At 46.3% G+C, this 19,886-nt stretch overlaps 1 protein-coding gene across 6 annotated transcripts in view; it reads right to left on the bottom strand.

Moving 5' to 3' along the window:
• VPS53 (VPS53 subunit of GARP complex) overlaps nucleotides 1–19,886 on the bottom strand; it is a 176,595-nt gene that overhangs the window by 13,430 nt on the left and 143,279 nt on the right. For all 6 annotated transcript variants that reach the window (XR_012514579.1, XM_039476537.2, XM_003929324.4 and 3 more), the window contains 2 exons: nucleotides 14,493–14,641; nucleotides 9,936–10,005 (listed from right to left, as the gene is read on the bottom strand). Coding sequence is in view for 5 of the 6 variants with exons in the window: in XM_039476537.2 (XP_039332471.1) it covers nucleotides 9,936–10,005; nucleotides 14,493–14,641 (219 nt within the window). In the remaining variant the exon portion in view is untranslated. The remainder of the gene's footprint in view (nucleotides 1–9,935; nucleotides 10,006–14,492; nucleotides 14,642–19,886) is intronic.

A 19,886-nucleotide genomic window follows, 5' to 3' on the forward strand; every position in this document is an offset into this window, starting at 1 on the left:
ATCCAAGCTGGAAAATATGCTTCAGAATATTATTCAGGAAAATTTTCCCAACTTAGTAAGGCAGGATAATATTCAACTCCAGGTAATACAGAGAACACCACGAAGATATTCCTCAAGAAGAGCAACTCCAAGGCACATAATCGTCAGATTCACCAGGGTTGAAATGAAGGAGAAAATACTAAGGGCAGCCAGAGAGAAAGGTCAGGTTACCCACAAAGGGAAGCCTATTAGACTCACAGCAGATCTCTCAGCAGAAACCCTACAAGCCAGAAGAGAGTGGGGACCAATATTCAACATCCTTAAAGAAAAGAACTTTCAACCAAGAATTTCACATCCAGCCAAAATAAGCTTCATAAGTGAAGCTTATATAAAGTTTTTTGCGAACAAGCAAGCACTCAGAGAATTCATCATCACCAGGCCTGCTTTACAAGAGCTTCTGAAAGAACCACTACACATAGAAAGGAACAAACAGTATCAGCCTTTCTAAAAAATACCAAAAAGTAAAGAACATCAATACAATGAAGAATTTACATCAACTAATGGGCAAAATAGCCAGCTAATATTAAATGACAGTATTAAACTCACATATATCATTATTAATTCTAAATTTAAATTGACTAAATTCCTCAATTCAAAGACAGACAATTTGGACAAAAAACTAAAACTGTATGCTGCATCCAGACCCATCTCACATTCAAGGATACACAAAGACTCAAAACAAAGGATGGAGAGAGACTTACCAACCAACCAGAGAGCAAAAATAAATAAATAAAAAGCAGAAGTTACAAATTTTGCCTCTGATAAAATAGTATTTAAAGCAACAAAGATCAAAAGAAGCAAAGAAGGACATTATATAATGATAAAAGAATCAATGCAGCAACAAGAAGAGCTAAAGGTCCTAAATATACACGCACCCAATACAGGAATACCCAGACATACAAGACTTATAAAGAGACTTAGACTCTCACAGAATAATAGTGTGAGACTTCAACATTAATATTAGACAGATCAATGAGACAGAAAATTAACAACGATATCCAGGACTTGAACTCAGATCTGGAACAAGTAAATGTAATTAACATTTATAGAACTCTCCACTTTACACAAAATATACATTCTTATCAGTACCACATCATATCAACTTAGAAGTTTAAACGAAATGTTGGTTGGCTCCTTGTTTGTTACTCTCTTCCCTCATTTTCTTTCACGTCTCCATTATTAAGGACAATTATAGGCATACCCATATTTAGACTGCATTCTAGCCCGGGCAGCAAAGCAATAACCCCATTCTCTCTCCCTCTTCCTCTTTCTCTTTCTTCCTCTTCTTTATTCTTTTTCTCAAAAAAAAAAAAAAAAAAAAAAAAAAAAGAATTATACTATACGTATACATAATTTTATAACCTGGTTTTTTCACTATGTAAAATTTTCATATTGTGTTCCCATCTCTGCAGTCATGATTTTTAGCTGCACTCTAACGTGGGCCACATGGCGAGACCCTATCTTCTAAAGCAGCAGGAGCGCGTGACTTTTAAAGGCCCTGCAGTACTCTGTGATGTGTGGCCACGTAATTTCAGGATCTTTCCAACGGAATGGACCCACGTACGCCTCTGCCAGCAGCGCAGACTGCACCCTTATTGGCACTGAAAACTCCTAAAATCCTCATTATTGTTGTTTTTAATTCCTCTGGATGTTAGTGAGGATGTGGATTTACCCAAATGTAAACATTGCATCTTGGCAACAATCTACCTTTTCCTCTTTCTTTGTTCTGGTTCTTTGGGATGCCAATCATCTAGGACACCTGCAGTCCCGATGGCTCAGCACCTGCTGGGAATGACCTGAGGAAGGTTTGTCACATTCCGTCTGCATAAGGCCCTATTTGCTCTGGGGGTTGTTTATCGTTCCCATTGAACAGATGAGAAAAAGTTCCAGAGAAAGTTTACCAGCTTGCTAAACTCATCTCGTGCAATGGAATGGGGTTAGACAAAAGGTGGCCAGGAGGCTGGAGTCCCACTTCCGACTGCCCAGGTCAATGTTCCCGGGTGGTTTTGGCGTAGGGCTCACACTGGCTCCTGCTGCCGCTGCTCTTGGCAACAGGGAGCAGAGAAATGGCTGAAGCCAGATGGGTGTACTCAGACCTGCTGAGATGGCTTGGAGAATAGAACTACATGGCCACCATGCAGACAAGGGCAGGAGTGGGGCGACAGCCCCCAGTGCCCCAACTAGACTCGGTTGATGATGGTCAGACTCTTGTTCAGGACAAGGCCTGCTCCATCTGCCACTGCCTGCTTCCTCTGGAAGGCCTTCTGTAATTCCATCAAGCAGGTGAGAAATGGGATCCCTTCAGGCTCAGCCACACTTTGCAACCTCCAATTTCCCATTTACTTTGCTTTGGACAGAAGAATTAATGGCTAGAGATTAACTACGTGAGGAGAGACACTATTAACTTAATTAAGGGTTATGGCGATTATAATTTTGACAACAGTAGTAGCGTGTGGGGAGAGGTCAGCGTTTTATGTGGAATAATTCAGATGTAAGTAATGACACTAAGGCCAGAGTAGTTTCCTGTGGTTCTGCAACTCGTCAAAGGCCTACGCATGCAGCTTGCTCTACTGTAGCCAGCAAAGTGCCAGGGCATTCTGGACCTTTCTAGATTTCCAGAAATGAACATTCTTCTTCTCCACTCAGAGGAAAGGGTACACAAGCCTCCTGGAGAAGTAATGGCACAGGCGGCCCAAGGCCCACAGGAAGAGCCCGGCACTGGCACACTTCCCAGAGCTCCGGTGGAAATGACTGCTGCTCTTTCTCGGAGGAACCCAGCATGAGCCCCTCAAGAACACACGTGGTTGGCCGGGCGCGGCAGCTCATGCCTATCATCCCATCACTTTGGGAGGCCGAGGCGGGCAGATCATGAGTTCAGGAGACAGACCATCCTGGTCAACATGGTGAAACCCCGTGTCTACTAAAAATACAAAAAATTAGCTGGGTGTGGTGGTGCACATCCTGTAGTCCCAGCTACTAGGGAGGCTGAGGCAGGAGACCTGCTTGAACTCAGGAGGCGGAGACTGCAATGAGCCCAGATCACACCACTGCACTACAGCCTGGCTACAGCACACTACACTTTTTGCAAGACTCCGTCTCAAAAAAAAAAAAGAAAAAAGAATACACATGCTTGATTCCAGGTGGATTAAACTCGATATAAAAAGAAAAACTTTAAGAAAATACAGACCGGCACAGTAACTCGCGCCTATAATATCAACACTTTGGGAGGCTGAGGTGGGTGGAGAGACCAGCCTGGCTAACATGGTGAGATCCCCATCTCTACTAAAAATACAAAAATTAGCCAGGTGTGGTGCTGCACACCTGTAATCCCAGCTACTCGGGAGGCTGAGGCACAAGAATTGCTTCAACCCAGGAGGTGGAGGTTGCAGTGAGCCCTGATCGTGCCATTGTACTCCAGACTGGGCAACAGAGAGAGACACTGTCTTAAAAAAAAAAAAAAGATGTACAGCAAAGGTGTAAACATGTTATATATTTTGCTGAGCTGAGTGGTTAGCTAGTGTTCTATACATTATTTTCTGTACATTGATTAACTGCAATTTTTGTTTAAAAGAATACCATTTGAGGTCTGACAAGGACTCAACTCTGTCTTCCATGTAACAGATTTCGAGAGCCTTGTCAAAATCAAAGCCATGTCTTAGCATTCGTTTGCTGGTAGGAAAATCAGTCATTATATTTTAAAGCATATGGAGCTATTTCCTACTTTTTCTATTTCCCAGAGATATGCTATATGCATAAATAATTGTATAATCTGAAGTGACAGGAGAGGTTTGCATGAACCAGACCTAATTCTCTAGTGTCCTTCACACACGGGGAGATATGACACTTGCATTCCCTGGCCAGTCACCATAAAATTCTGTCTTTACCAGACAGCTGAGAGGTGAAAAGCTGGATCTCAGGTTTTACGTTGAGCAATGCGGTCTGAAAAGGCAGGAACGCGTCTGACAGATTTGGCAGCTGTCTGTGGGAAGTGAAGGTAGAAAGGTCCCATGTATCATGAAGATATGCTAGTTCTCATCTTTGAAACAGTTGGTAATTCATCTTCCTAGGCACGAGACATTGGGCAAGAGGCGGCTATTGCCAACTTTGTTTCTGCCTCAGCGATTATTTCTGGAGGGTGTGGGCTGGCTAAGGTAGTTGAAGGGATGGGGGTGCCAGCACAGCCAGTATGCTATGCCTGTGAACGTTCGTCACTCAGCAACGGAAGTCTCTGAGGGGCCCTTTACTTCCTAAAGAGCCTCCCACAATTCTTGAGGACATGATAACTATCAGTAGTGATGAAAATTCTGAATAATTAGATACAGGCCCTAGAAGACAACCATGTGAACAAAACCATATATTGAACCATACTGGCCCAACTGTATAAAGTTCTTCAGTGAGGTGGCACTGAGCAGACAGCTCAAGGTATGAGGAGGGCGGACCAAGGTGGGGACATGTTCTGCTTCTTTCAAAAATTACGGCATGACTTTCATAGAGCACACAAGCGCCACGTGTGCAGCTGGGCCACATCCAGACGTAGTGACGCCCTGCTGCCTAACGGAAGACAGAGGGCATCTCTGGCACCCCGAAGGCTCCCTCACCTCTCGTCCAGTTGATGCACTCCTTTCTCTCCCAGCAAAGGCAACCACTCTCCTGCTCTCCATCACTGGAGCTTACTTTCCTGCTCATAACCTGCTGTGAACATTTGTGCACATGTCTGCTGGTCAAAAAGTCCTCGTTTCTCTGGGATGGAAGCTACTCAAGAGGACTGCTGGATTGCTGGGCAGGGATTGTCTGGCCAACTGCCAAGGAGTTTTCCCACGAGGCTGTGCTAAATTCCATTTCTATCAGCACCTATGAAAGTTCCAACGCTCCACATCCTTACCAGAACTTGGTATCATCACTCTTTTAAAATTATTGTTATTTTTAGAGACAGGGTCTTACTCTGTTGCCTGGGCTGGAGTGCAGTGGTATAATCAGAGCTCACTGAAACCTCAAATTCCTGGGCTTGACTGATCCTCCTGTGTCCCAAGTAGCTAGGACTACAGGCATGTGCCACCATACCTGGCTAATTTTTAAATTATTTTGTAGAGATGGGGTCTCGCTCGCTGTGTTGCCCAGGCTGATCTCAAACTGCTAGGCTCAAACAATCTTCCTGCCACAGCCTCCCAAAGTCTTGGGATTACAGGCACAAGCCACCTCACTTGGCCAAGGTATTTTAAGTACTCCAAATAACCAATCCTTTCTTTTATGGTTAGTGCTTTTAATGTTTTGTTTACAGGATCTCTGCCTAACCCAAGGTCATATTCTCTATATTATCTTTCAGAAGCTTTATTGTCTTACTTTTTATAGCCATAATCCACCTGGAATTAATTTTCTAAAATTGAGATATAATTAAAAAACCATAAAATTTACCTTTTCGAAGTGTAGAATTCACTTGTTTTTAAAGTATATTCACAAGGTTGTGCAGCTGTCAGCATTATCTGGTTCCAGACCACATCACCACCCCATAAAGAAACGCTTACCCGTTTCCCCCACCCCACTCACCCTTTGCCAACCATTAATCTACTTTGTTTTATGAATTTGCATTTTCTGGACATTTCATAAAAGTCAAGTCACATAATATGTGGCTTTTCGTGTCTGGCTTCTTGCATTTAACATGGTTTTAAGGTTCATCCACCTTGTAGCATGAATGAGTATGTTACTCCTATTAATGGCTGAATAACAGTCCTTTGTATGGATATACCACATTTTGTTTATCTGTTCATCAGCTGATAGACATTTGAGTTGCTTCTACTTTCTGGCTATTATGAATAGTGCTGCTATGTACATTTGTGTACAAGTTTTTGAGTGAACACATTATTTTCAATTCTTTTTTTTCATTTGAGACAGAGTCTCACTCTGTTACCCAACCTGGAGTACAGTGGTGCAATCTCACTCACTGCAACCTCTGCCTCCCAGGTTCAAGTGATTCTCCTGCCTCAGCCTCCCAGGTAGTTGGGATTACAGGCACACGCCACCACGCCCAGCTAATTTTTGTACTTTTAGTTGAAACAGGGTTTCACCATCTTGGCCAGGCTGGTCTTGAACTCCTGACCTCAGGTGATCTGCCCGCCTCAGTCTCCAAAAGTGCTGGGATTACAGGTGTGAGCCACTGTGCCCAGCCTTTTTCAACTCTTTTGGGTATATATCTAGGAGTGTAATTGCTGGGGCATGTGGTAACTATGTAAATGCCAAACTCTTTTTCCTAAATGGCTGCCCCACTTCTGCATTACCACCGGGAATGTCCACATGTCCTCCTTTTACCAAATCCTCTTTGGAATTGATTTGGATACATGGTGTGTGATAAAGGTCAAGATTTTTTTCCCCCAATATGGATATCCAATTATCCAGCACTATTTACTGAAAAGACTCTTTCCCAAACTGAATTATGCCACTTTTGTCATAAATCAAATGTCTACATATGTGCGGGTCTATTTCTGAACTCAAATCTGTTCTGTCGGCCTACCTGTCCCTGGGGCCAGTGCGCACTGCTCTAATTACAATACTATTACAGTAAGTCTTGATATCCTGAGCTTTACCTCTTCCAGTTCTGTTGTTTAAGATTATTTTAGCTGTTGTTTTCTGTATTTTCATCTAACCTTTAAAATCAGTTTATCAATTCTTACACAAACATACACACACACACACACACACACACACACACACACACACACACACACACCCTGCTGGGATTCCACTGTATCTATAGATTAACAGATACAGTAATTAGGACTGCATTGTATCTATAGATTAATTTCGAAATAATTTACCACTTTTTAAATTTTTATTTATTTCTCATTGGGCAACCTCCTCAGCCAAAGTAGGCTCAGAAGAAGACTCTACATTGATTTCTTTCTGAGTCTTTCGTATCAATGAACATGAGCTATCCTGTCATTTTAAAGGTCTTTGTGGATTTTGTGTCTTAATATTGTACAGTTTTCTGTGTAGAAGACTTGTACATTTTTGACAGCTTTATTCCCAGGTATTTAATGTTTCCTGATGCTACTGTAAATTATGTCAATTAAGGCTGGGAGCCATGGCTCATGCCTGTAAGCAGGATTTTGGGAGGCTTAGGAGGGTGGATTGCTTGAGGCTAAGTGTTTGAGATAAGCCTGGGTGACACAGGGAGGGAGACCCTACATCTATGGGGGAAAAAAAAAGCCAGGCATGGTAGTACATTCCCGTAGTCCCAGCTACTTGGGAAGTTGAGGCAGGAGGATTGCTTGAGCCCAGGAGTTAAGACTGCAGTGAGCTGTGATTGTGCTCACAGTTACACTCACTCCAGCCTGGGCAACAGAGCAAAAAACAAACAAACAAGTATTTCATTTGAGAAGTTCATTTTTAAATTGTTTGTTGCCGGTATATAAAAACGTATTTTAGGCCAGTGCAGTGCTGACGCCTGTAATCCCAACACTTTGGGAGACTGAGGTGGGTGGATCACGAGGTCAGGAGATCGAGACCACCCTGGCCAACATGGTGAGACCCCATAGCTAGTAAAAGACAAAAAAATTAGCCAGGCGTGGTGGCGGATGCCTGTAGTCCCAGCTACTTGGGAGGCTGAGGCAAGAGAATCACTTGAAACCAGGAGGTGGAGGTTGCAGTGAACCGGCCACTGAACTCCAGCCTGGTGACAGAGCAAGACTTCACCTCAAACAACAACAACAACAACAACAACAAACCCCCCCCCCCAAAAAAAAAGAAAAGAAATATATTTTAAAATACTGACCTTATGGCCAGGAACCCTGCTAAATTTATATTCCAAGAGTTTATCAGTAGATCCTTTCAGATTTATCACAATTACATTTGCCATGAAATATGAGTTTAATTTTCTCCTTTCTGATCTGTATATATTTTGTTTCTTTTAAAAATATTTTATATTTTGCCTTGTTGTCCTAGCCAGGACTTCAACGACAACATGGGATAGAAACTGTGACGACGGACATTTTTGTCTTATCCCTCATCTCAAGGGAGAGAAAAGCTTTCATAGGTGACCACAGCCGTAAGACTAATTAATGACCCTGCGAATCCCACAAGATTATGTGAGAATCACAGACTAGCAAGAAGCATTATAAATATCGGCATGGGTCAGTTCCTCGTGCCCTTGCAATTGCTCAAGAGGACTCTGGGGCCCAAAGATAAATAACTCACTTTATACAGTACTCAGACGAGAATAAGAGCAGAAAATGTTTCCTGTCCCATATTAAAGCACAACCTAAATTTAGATTCTAGCACCCTGGCGGCACGGCAGATACGGCTGAGGTTGGGCGGAACCTTGGCTTCCAATGCCACGGCTCTTGTTCCAGTTCAGATGGCAGCCGCTCTGTGACTCAAGGCCAAGTCTGTTTCTGTCTGTGAACACTGCTGAGTTAACTGGACTCTGACGGTTCTGCTGCCTAAGTGAACATGCCCACAGCTTCAAGGCCCAGACCATCAGGGCAAACACAGGCCAGGCTAAACCTGCACTCATGTGAGAATCCCGCAGGGGCCATGCTGCCCTGCAGTTCCCACCCATGACCTCCCCAGTCTGGGCCTGTCAAGATCCACACTCCCCAACTGCCCACATGCAGTGGCCTGGGGTCTGACTAAGTAAACGTCAGTTCCTGCAGATGGTTTTCTCATCTACACTTCAAAATGGAAGTAAAAATATGATCTGTGGTTTGTTAAAAAAAAAATGATGGATACAGGTGAGGGGACGGAAGGCAGCAAACCACACTGCCAAGTGTGTACCTATGCAACAATCTTGCATGTTCATCACATGTACCCCCAAACCTAAAATGCAATTAAAAAAAAAATGATGGAAGTAAACACTGAATGAATTGATATTTTTCTGAAGATATTGGCTTTAGGTCTGAGTTTATTATAATTATTAAAATACTCTTTTTTTTTTTTTTGCAGGGGAAGATAGTCTTACTCTGTCACTCGGGCTTCAATGCAGTGGCATGATCACAGCTCACTGTAACCTCTACCTCCCTGGGTTCAAAGAATCCTCCAACCTCAGCCTCCTGAGCAGCTGGGATTTTAAGTGTGTACTATTACTGTGCCCAGCTAATATTTTATTTTTTTGAGAGATAGGGGTTTTGCTATGTTGCCCAGGCTGGTCTTGAACTCCTGGCCTCAAGTGATCCTCCCTCATATCAGCCTCCTGTCACTGGGATTTATTTATTTACTTACTTACTTAATGTTTTTTTTTAAGACGGAGTCTTACTCTGTTGCCTACGCTGGAGTACAGTGCCATGATCTCAGCTCACCACAACCTCTGTCTCCCAGGTTCAAGCAATTCTGTCTCAGCCTCCTGAGTAGCAGGGACTACAAGCATGTAGCACCATGCCCGGCTAATTTTTGTATTTTTAATAGAGACGGGGTTTCACCGTGTTGGCCAGGCTGCTCTCAAACTCCTGACCTCAAGTGATGAACCTGCCTTGGCCTCCCAACCATGCCTGGATAATTTTTGTATGTTTAATAGAAACGAGGTTTTACCACATTGGCCAGGCTGGTCTGGAATTCCTGACCTCAGCTGATTTGCCCACTCCACCCTCCTGAAGTACTGTGTTTATAGGGTGAGCTGCCCCCATGCCCAGCCACCTTTACTTACTGGAGTGTGAGCACTGGGAAGCAGGGACCTTTCTGTGGTGCTTGCTGTGTTATACCTTGCATCTAGACCTTAGCAGGCATTCAAACAAAATTTTTTAAAATAAACGGAAGAATGAATTAAGAACCCTTCCACGTCAGTCATCATACTGTCCCCAAACAGGGGGATCATCAATTTTATTCCTCCCAAGGAGATCTGTCCTAGACAGGTATGTGTTTGATCTTCAACAAAAGCTGTCCGGCAAATGCCGACACCAAATCCATCTCACCTGTTCCGCTCCCACCATGCTAATCGGCTTGCACTTGAAGAGGTGGGTGATGAATTTGGGAATGAAGGAGCTGTGGATAAAAACGAAGTGACAAATTAGGCTTACTCTTTCTCTTTTGAGACAGAGTTTCACTCTGGAGTGCAGTGGTGTGATCTCGGGTCACCGTAACCTCTGCCTCTTGAGTTCAAGCGATTCTCCTGTTTCAGCTTCCGGAGTAGCTAGGATTACAGGTGCCCACCAGCATACTGGCTAATTTTTGTATTTTTAGTAGAGATGGGGTTTCACCATGTTGGCCAGGATGGTCTCGATCTCTTGACCTTGTGATCCACCTGCCTCGGCTTCCCAAAGTGCTGGTATTACAGGCATGAGCTACTGCGCCCAGCCAGGTTGGGCTTCCCCGACACTCCATCCTCTGTCCCCGGCCTCATGCACTGCGCCAGGCTGGGCTTCCCCGACATTCCATCCTCTGTCCCTGGCCTCCCAGTGCTTCAACCCAACTGAGCCCCTTGAGGATCCCATGATTCTGCAGGCACAATGCTCTGTGCCTCCACTGTTCCCTCCCTGACTTGGGTCAGTACACACGCACCTCTCAGATCCTGTTTAACATCTCCGGAAAGCCTTTCTTCCATTGCCTTCACCGTACGCTACATGGGAGTCCACAGGCCTCTATCCTAACAGCTAACCCACTTCATTACACTTACTTGCCTATGTGTCTATTTTGCTTCACCTGACTGTTACAGCATATGAAGATGGGGCCATGTTTACCAAGCCAAAGCACTCAACTCTGGGTCTGAGACACAGGAGATGCTCAAGTGAATGTACATTGAAGAAATCAGTTGTTTTTTTTAGACAGAGTCTCGCTCTGTCGCCCAGGCTGGAATGCAGTGGTGCAATCTTGGCTCACTGCAACTTCTGCCTCCCGGTTTCAAGCGATTCTCATGCCTCAGCCTCCTGAGTAGCTGGGATTATAGGCGTGCGCATACTTCACACCCGGCTAAATTTTATGTATTTTTTATTTTTACATTTTTAAATTTTCAGTAGAGCCTGTTGGCCAGGCTGGTCTCAAACTCCTGGCCTCAAGTGATCCGCTCACCTTGGCCCCACAAGGAGCCACGACACCTGGCCATCTTCCACTGTTTGAATGTCAGCTTGGTATCAGTACTTTACCAGGAAGTTACTATGTGACTTCTCCTTTCATCCTCCCAAGCACTATTATGAGAGCTGTCTGAATGGAAGAGAATAGGCCCACTCGGTGAGGGAAGTTGCTTGTGGTTCCACTGCAGCTTCACCAGGCTGTGGACTCTGATGTCTCAATATGAAAGGCGGCTGTGGCTCAAGACAGTAAACAGCGGTAAGAGGAAATACCTATGGGTTTGCATTGGTCGGGTAGAAAGGAAGTTATAGGAAAGGAAATTGGGGTCCAGAGATTAGATCTGGGATATGGCTTGCTGATCAGGAAGGAGAGCAAACAAGGACCTATCTGGAAGAGATTCTTTAGTGCTGTAAACCAGAGCCAGGCAGGTAATGTGACACTGAATCCATGACCAATTGCAACTGGCTGGTAACCTAAGTTGTTTCACATTAGAACGAGCTTTGGGCTGGGCACAGTGGCTCATGTCTATAATCCCAGCACTTTGAGAGGCTGAGGCAGGAGGACTGCTGGAGCCCAGGAGTTTGGAACCAGCCTGGTCCTACCATGACAAAATCTCATCTCCACAAATACAAAAATTAGCTAGGTGTGCTGGCATGTGCCTGTAATTCTGCTATTTAGGAGGCTGAGGTGGGAGAATCGCCTAAGCCCAGGAGACTGGGGCTGCCGTGAACTGTGACTGCACCACTGCACTCCAGCCTGGGTAACGGAGTGAGACCCTCTATCAAAAATAAATAAATAAATAAAAATAATAAAAGACAGCTTTGGCCGTGCCCTTGAACTGGCTCTCTCTGTACCAGTCTACAGGCGGGGGTGGGGTGGGGGGAAACAAAAGGAGCAGACACGCATCCCTTAAGACCAAGCGATGTGCTGGGTAACCGCCAAGGGCTCTTCTGCCATCAGGGGGGTGGTGGCTGTTGCCCTTGGCCAGGGAAGGGTCTCCTCACAACGCCCACCTCTGTTAAGCAGGATTTTACAAGAATGGGAAGGCACCATGGATGAAAACACACCACTACTTTCTAGATCCCAGGCTGAGCGATTCCAGATGAGAGGATGGGCATCCAATCCCCAGTGCACTCAACCTGGGTTTAGACATGGAATTCAAGGTCTCTGAGAGAATGTGAGGCTGGTGCTAGGAGGTGCTGGGAATGGCTAAGTCAGTGGGCTCCATATTCACTTTAACAAAAGCTCGATCAGACCCCTGAGCAGCCAGCCTGGAGATTTTCAGTCACAGCACACTTTTACAGAGGCGCTGCTTCTACCAGCAGTTATGGGGAGTGTCACAGTGTGATTTATCAGCAGTGCTTTTAACACACTAATGAGCACCCAGGGAGGGAGGGAATTTCAACTCTGGTCCATCTGCCTTACTGCAAACAGGAATGCCTCCCTGCAGAGTCCACTCTATCCTTTCTTGACAAACTAGAGAGTAACGCTGATGCCACAAGCCACTCCATAATTGTTAGTCCTGAAGTAGATTTGGGGAAGGCAGAAACGGAGTCCTGACTCACCATCTGGGGCCTGGACAAGAACCCAAATACAGTAGCTTGGATTGGGCTGACCCTCCTGAAGCCCTTCCCGGAAAAGTTTGCCAAAATGCCTGCTTAGTAACTGGTCAGGGGAGACGCTGACCCTTGACACTGCCTGCTAGCACAGGAAATGGGGCTACAGCCAGGTGGCAATCGGCAGAGGACCAAACTATTTTCCTCGCCTCAAAACTCAGGCCAGAAATGGCCACACACAAGGACACAGCAGGAAGACACTGGCTCAGGTGCACTCCACCCACCCTGGCCATGGAAGAAGACACTGGCTCAGGTGCACTCCGCCTGCCTTGGCCATGGAGGAAGACACTGGCTCAGGGGCACTCCACCCACCCTGGCCATGGAGGAAGACACTGGCTCAGGTGCACTCTGCCTGCCTTGGCCATAGAGCTCTGTGACTTGCTCGTCCCAATTTCTAGTACCTCCCTTGGACCAAGCACATGTACAAGTATTAACAGATAAATTCTAGCAGCCGTGATAAAAAAATACCAGGGGAGGGAGGACAAGATGCCTGGAAAGAAACAGAACTGATGGCTTCTACCCTTGAAAGGCTTATAAGCCAGCCAGAGACAAAATGCATCTAAGAAATCCCTGAAAAGGCACTGTAATTATCCAAACTCGGGAAAGGGGGGTGATGCCTGCACATTTCAAACAGTAGGCCCCAATCATTTCCGTGTGCCATGACCTGGCTGGGGGCTGCACTGCTGTCACTGTTGCCTATGACTTTACTGGAAGATTTGGTTTTATTATGATGCTTCTTTTGCATACAAATTAAAATTAGTACTGCAGGCACCAGAATGAACCCCAGCTGGATGCTTGGGACACCCAAACTGTGGGGATGCTGTCGGGAACTATGGTTTTAAAAACAATGCAACTGAGTGTGACACTGGAGTGATGGCCGCATGTCACCCTGTTTGTCCAAACCCACGGAGTGTACAGCACCAAGAATGACCCGGGTAAACCATGGAGTCTGGTGACAATGACGTGTCAGTGCAGGCTTATCAGCTGTTTAACACGTTTTGTGTGTGTGTGTGTGTGTGTGTGTGTGTGTGTGTCGGGGTATCGGTAATGCAAGACCGTGTGTGTGTGGGGTCAGGCACCGCTCTGTGTGTGTGTGTGTGTGTGTGTGTGTGTGTGTGTGTGTGTCGGTAATGGAAGACTGTGCATGTGTGGGGTCGGGTACCGCTGTGTGTATGTGTGGGTATCAATAATGCAAGACTGTGGATGTGTAGGGTCAGGCACCGCTTTGTGTGTGTGTGTGTGTGTAATGGAAGACTGTGGATGTGTGGGGTTGGGTACCCCTTTGTGTGTGTGTGTGGGGGGGCGGTATTGGTAATGGAAGACTGTGCATGTGTGGGGTCGAGTACCACTGTGTGTGTGTGTGTGTGTGTGAAGGTATTGGTAATGGAAGACTGTGCATGTGTGGGGTCGGGTACCACTGTGTGTGTGTGTGTGTTTGTGTGAAGGTACTGGTAATAGAAGACTGTGCATGTGTGGGGTCGGGTACCACTGTGTGTGTGTATGTGTGTGTGTGTGTGTGTGTGTGTGTGTGTTTGTGTGAAGGTACTGGTAATAGAAGACTGTGCATGTGTGGGGTCGGGTACCACTGTGTGTGTGTGTGTGTGTGTGTGTGTGTGTGTGTGTGTGTGTGAAGGTATTGGTAATAAAAGACTGTGCATGTGTGGGGTCGGGTACCACCGTGTGTGTGTGTGTTGCGGGGGTATCGGTAATGGAAGACTGTGCATGTGTGGGGTCAGGTACACAGGAAATCTCTGTATTCTACCCAATTTGGCTGTGAATGCTGAAATTGTTCTAAAAAATAAAGTCTATTAACAAAAACCCCAGAGATGAGAAGGTCTCAACACTTACTTTGCAAATTTGATGCAGAACTGAGTGAAGTACTTCCGTGTGGAAGCCAGGTTGTCACGGATGATGGGCACGTTCTGCTTGATGTGAAGGATGACAGAGGTGACGTAGGGGCTCTGGTCACCGACATGTTCCACATTCTGCCACTGCATCTGAAATGGAGACAGGACAACGTGCTGGATCTTCACAGGACAGTGGGGAAGTAATCTGTTACTGGGGAAGGGAAGGGCTGCAGTGGATATCAAGTCACAGCTCCTTATCACTGCAATCAGACTCTCGTCTTGAGAATCTGTCTTATCATTCTGCAGGAACTGATACTCAGGACAAAGATGAGTGTGCTCAGCTGACCCCTAAGACAGAAACAAGCATGCCCAGCTGACCCTGAGAGTGAAGTACACCCAGGCCCTCTCCTTTTCCTGCCTTGTCCCCAGCACGCCTGATACAGCCCCTCTCCCCAGCAAAGCTGCCCTCCTGTGACGGCTCCTGCTGCCCTGCCAAGTGCCCACCACAGGAACTGCAGCAGAGCGGGGAGGGACCTCGACTCCTGAACTGACCGGCAGCCTGGGAGAGCAGAGTGGTGGCTGGAGGCCAACGAGAAGCCTGGAGAGGAATTAAGACACCCTTCTCCTCAGTAAACTGGGAGGAGTCTGGGATTCCTTTAAAACAGAAAACTGGAAATGATAAGGTATGCGGGGATGTTGCTTCAGAATCATATGAGATTACTAGGAAGAGGTGTAGATGAAATAAGATCATGAAGCTGAGGGACAGGTACGTGAGGCCGACCATACTGTTTCCTCTACTTTTGAATATATTTAAATATTTTCATAACAAAACATTTAAAGAGGAATGCATGTAGAATCTTATAATCCTAAAAACCTTTGGGACTGAGTCAGGATTTTAATAAAGGGAAGGCAAAGAGAATCTCTGGTAGGGTAGAGAGAGGGTAAAACGGAGACGTGGGCAACAGGGCCTCAGCCGGGTGCAGGGAGAGAATGTTGCTGAGGGCACCGATGTGGTCCCTGGCCAGGCAGTGAACAAAAGTGACAGAGCTGCTTCAACCCAAGCATTAACCACACACTGAAGACACCTAAAGCAGCTGGATTCCTGGACCACGTGGCTCTAACCACAGGCTTTGCAGACACCTCAGTAAAGAGGCTGGACTCCTGGACTATGTGGCACTAACCACACACTCTGGAGACACCTCAGTAAAGGGGCTGAATTCCTGGACCACGTGGCTCTAACCACAGACTCTGCAGACATCTCAGTAAGTGGCTGGATTCCTGGACTACGTGGCTCTAACCACACTCTGGAGACACCTCAGTAAAGTGGCTGGATCCCTGGACTACGTGACACTAACCGCACGCTCTGAAGACGCCTCAGTAAAGCAGCTGGATTTCTGGACTATGTGGCTCTAATCACACACTCTGGAAGATGCCTCAGTTAAAGTGGCTAAATTCCTGGCCTACCGTGGCTCTAACCACATGGTCTGCAAGACACCTCAGTAAAGTGGCTGGATTCCTGGACTACGTGGCTCCAACTACACGCTCTGGAGACACCTCAGTAAAGCGGCTGGATTCCTGGACTATGTGACTCTAACCACGTGCTCTGAAGTCACCTCAGTAAAGTGGCTGGATTCCTGGACTACGTGGCACTAACCACACACTATGGACACCTCAGTAAAGCAGTTGGATTCCTGGACATGGCACTAACCACACACTCTGAAGACACCTCAGTAAAGTGGCTGGATTCCTGGACTACGTAGCTCTAACCACGTGCTCTGGAGACACCTCAGTAAAGTAGCTGGATTCCTGGACTACGTGGCTCTAACCACGTGCTCTGAAGTCACCTCAGTAAAGTTGCTGGATTCCTAGACTACGCAGCTCTAACCACGTGCTCTGAAGTCACCTCAGTAAAGTGGCTGGATTCCTGTACTACGTGGCTCTAACCACGTGCTCTGGAGACACCTCAGTAAAGTGGCTGGATTCCTGGACTATGTGGCTCTAACCATACACTCTGGAAGACACCTCAGTAAAGTGGCTGGATTCCTGGACTATGTGACACTTGGCAGCATTGACTCGTGGGAACTTAGGTGGCAATGCTGTAGTGTGATATCCCCCAAGGGCATGGCAGGAGGCAGGCACAGTACCAGCTCCCAGCCTGTCCTGGGGCTGCAGGGAAGGGCACTCTAATCGCTAACCCTGAAGAGGGGGCACATGCTGGAGGGGTTCTGCTGAGTCAGCCTCTCACAGCAGAGCTGGATGGTCTGTTAAAAAGATCCTAAGCCAAACACAAGCCATATAATATGTTCATAGAAGGAGGTCAGTAGTTCTGAGGTCTTGCTGTCTCTGGCAAGAAACCACTATTTTTATAGAGCTCTTGGGGAAAGGAAAAATTCAATACCAAGAGAACTTGTTTAAAAGAATCACACTGTACGGGGATGATTCCCGAGCCATGGGAAGCTCAAATGACTCCTAATGTTTCTTCAAATCAGATAATGTATGCTAACCGCTTGAGGGATGTGCACACACAGAACCACAGAAAAGCAGGAAGGGACCTGCATCTTCACTTCAGAGAGAAGAAAACCAAGGCCCAGCGACATGAAGACTCCCACGCAAGGTTTCCTGACCAGGATCCACACAGGAAAAAGAACTCTAATTTATTACCAGGAAAAAACAAACCAGGAAGAAACAGTAGAGAGGTCTACTATGTACTGACTTAATAGTCTAATGCTCTGGTTATGTGAAATGTTTTCCTCATTACCTTTTATCTTACTTAAGAGGCTTCTTTCTCCATTTGATTTGGAAGATGTGACTCATCCAATGAGCATCCTAGGTGATTTTCAACGAGCTCATCGGGTTAGGCCAAACTGGACAGGTTCCGTTAGGTCATCAGCTATTCCTCAGCTCTGCAGCAAGATTTGGAGCAGAATGTTCTGGGTAGACACTGTGAACCAGGCAGGGCTTGATGCCCCCAGCGCCAATCGACATGAAGCTCTTCCATGGTGATGACTATTACTTTCCAAGCTGGCAGCTTTGTATATTTCATAATCTAAAAACAGCTTATAAGCAATTATCTCAACATGACAGCTCTCCATTAAAAAAGGAGGCCACAGAAAGAGGCGGTGACATGCCCTGTCACCAGTTACAAAGTAGCTCAAAGCAAGACTGAGCAAAGGGCCTGGGATTTCCTCACATTCCCACTGGTTATTCCGCACGTGTCACCTAACTCCTCCTGAGAATCACTGGTTATTACACACACAGGTCACCTAACCCCTCCTGAGAATCACTGGTTATTACACGCGCGCGTCACCTAACCCCTCCTGAGAATCACTGGTTATTACACGCGCACGTCACCTAACCCCTCCTGAGAATCACTGGTTATTACACGCGCGCGTCACCTAACCCCTCCTAAGAATCACTGGTTATTACACGCGCGCGTCACCTAACCCCTCCTGAGAATCACTGGTTATTACACGCGCACGTCACCTAACCCCTCCTGAGAATCACTGGTTATTACACGCGCGCGTCACCTAACCCCTCCTGAGAATCACTGGTTATTGCGCACACGCATCACCTAACCCTTCCTGAGAATCACTGGCCCAACTTCGCTGGTCACTTTGCCTGGCCCTAAACATGTATCATCTCATTTACTGTTTGCACATGATCTCACTTAGTTCTCTCAACAATGAGATGAGGAAGTTCAAAAGCTCAAAGAGATTAGGTATCTTGCACGACATTTCATGGCTGGTAATGATAGAGCTAGGACGACCAGGTCTATCTGAAGCCCAAACACCACACCAAGGTGCTTACTAAGCGCTGGGACGACCAGGTCTATCTGAAGCCCAAACACCACACCAAGGTGCTTATTGAGCGCTGGGACAACCAGGTCTATCTGAAGCCCAAACAGCACAACAAGGTGCTTACTGAGTGCTGGGACGACCAGGTCTATCTGAAGCCCAAACAGCACAACAAGGTGCTTACTGAGTGCTGGGACGACCAGGTCTATCTGAAGCCCAAACACCACACCAAGGTGCTTGGTAGACGACTTCCCACCTCAACACACGAAAATAAAATCACTTAACTAGGCGTTCATTCAAGGGAAGTCTTGTTTCTCAAGGAGAAGCTAATGAAACATTCAGTGACCAAGCAAATGACTCTTCATATATTTTTTTGAGACAGAGTCTCACTCTGTTGCCCAGGCTGGACTGCAGTGGTACAATCAAAGCTCACTGCAGCCTCGACCTCCTGGGCTCCAGCGATCCTCTCAACTCAGCCTCCCAAGTAGCTTGGGACCACAGGTGTACACTACCATGCCCAGCTAATTTTAAAACTTTTTTTTTTTTTTTTTTTTTTTTAAGGTTTTGAAGAGATGGGACCTCACCATGTTGTCCTGACTTGTCTTAAATTCCGGGTTTCAAGCAATCCTCCTACCTCAGCCTCTCAAAGTGCTGGGATTACAGGCATGAGTGACCACGCCTGGCCCAAAGAACTTTCAAAAAGGAAAGAAACAGTGCCTTGCACTGGAAGAGAAACATCATGAAAAGCCATCAGCAGAAATGGGACTTCAACTCTTCTAGGTGAACTTTTCATTTCACATTTAGGAGTTACCCCTCCATACTTACCATTGTTTCTTGTACTTTTTGTTCTGTGGGCTTGGGTAGAGTTGAATACCAATGGTGTCAACTGGTACTATCTAAACAAGACCTGGTTTGAAGACAGTAAGAATGATGAGGGCCTCCGGGACACAGTCTAACCACCACAGGAAAAGGCTGTGGGGCCCAGAGTATGCCAGCGCCTTGGTTCCACGGCCTGGGTAGGAAGCGTGTGCCCTGAAACTCCACAGCAGGGCTGGGGACCCAGCATTCCTTCTAGACAGAGCCTATGGAAGCAGGGAACGTGGATCAGAGAACAGCGCTCTAAAACTAGCGCCAACAGATCCTGTTTCTTCCTGTTGCTATAGGAAGCTTGGAAAAAGCGTTCTTCAAAAACTGAATACTGAAATTCCTGCTTCTTCACTGGATTAGAGAGACAGAGCACAGACTCAGACACTGGGCTCTGGGAGCATTTCGGACAACTCCAGTCTCACATGGTAATTCTAGCTGCTGGGGTGTTCACCTCAAGCAGTACTTACTCAGGCGTGCAGGCATACACTTACTCTCACTCTGAGGCTTGAGGGCTCCATCACTCACACAGCATCTGCTGTGTTTGTAGGTGCCTTCTGCAACGCAGCAGGGCACCGAGCATAGGGTGGGGAACCAAGAGGTGCAGGAACGCTTATTAAGCACCTACCATGCACCAGGCACTGTGCCTGACATTTTCACATGAACTGGGAGGTGTTACTACTCCTGCTTTATAAGTAACAATAAATGATGACGAGACAGGCTTGAGGACAGTGAGC

The sequence above is a fragment of the Saimiri boliviensis genome, chromosome 17, assembly GCF_048565385.1.
Source record: "Saimiri boliviensis isolate mSaiBol1 chromosome 17, mSaiBol1.pri, whole genome shotgun sequence".
Lineage (NCBI taxonomy): Eukaryota > Metazoa > Chordata > Mammalia > Primates > Cebidae > Saimiri > Saimiri boliviensis.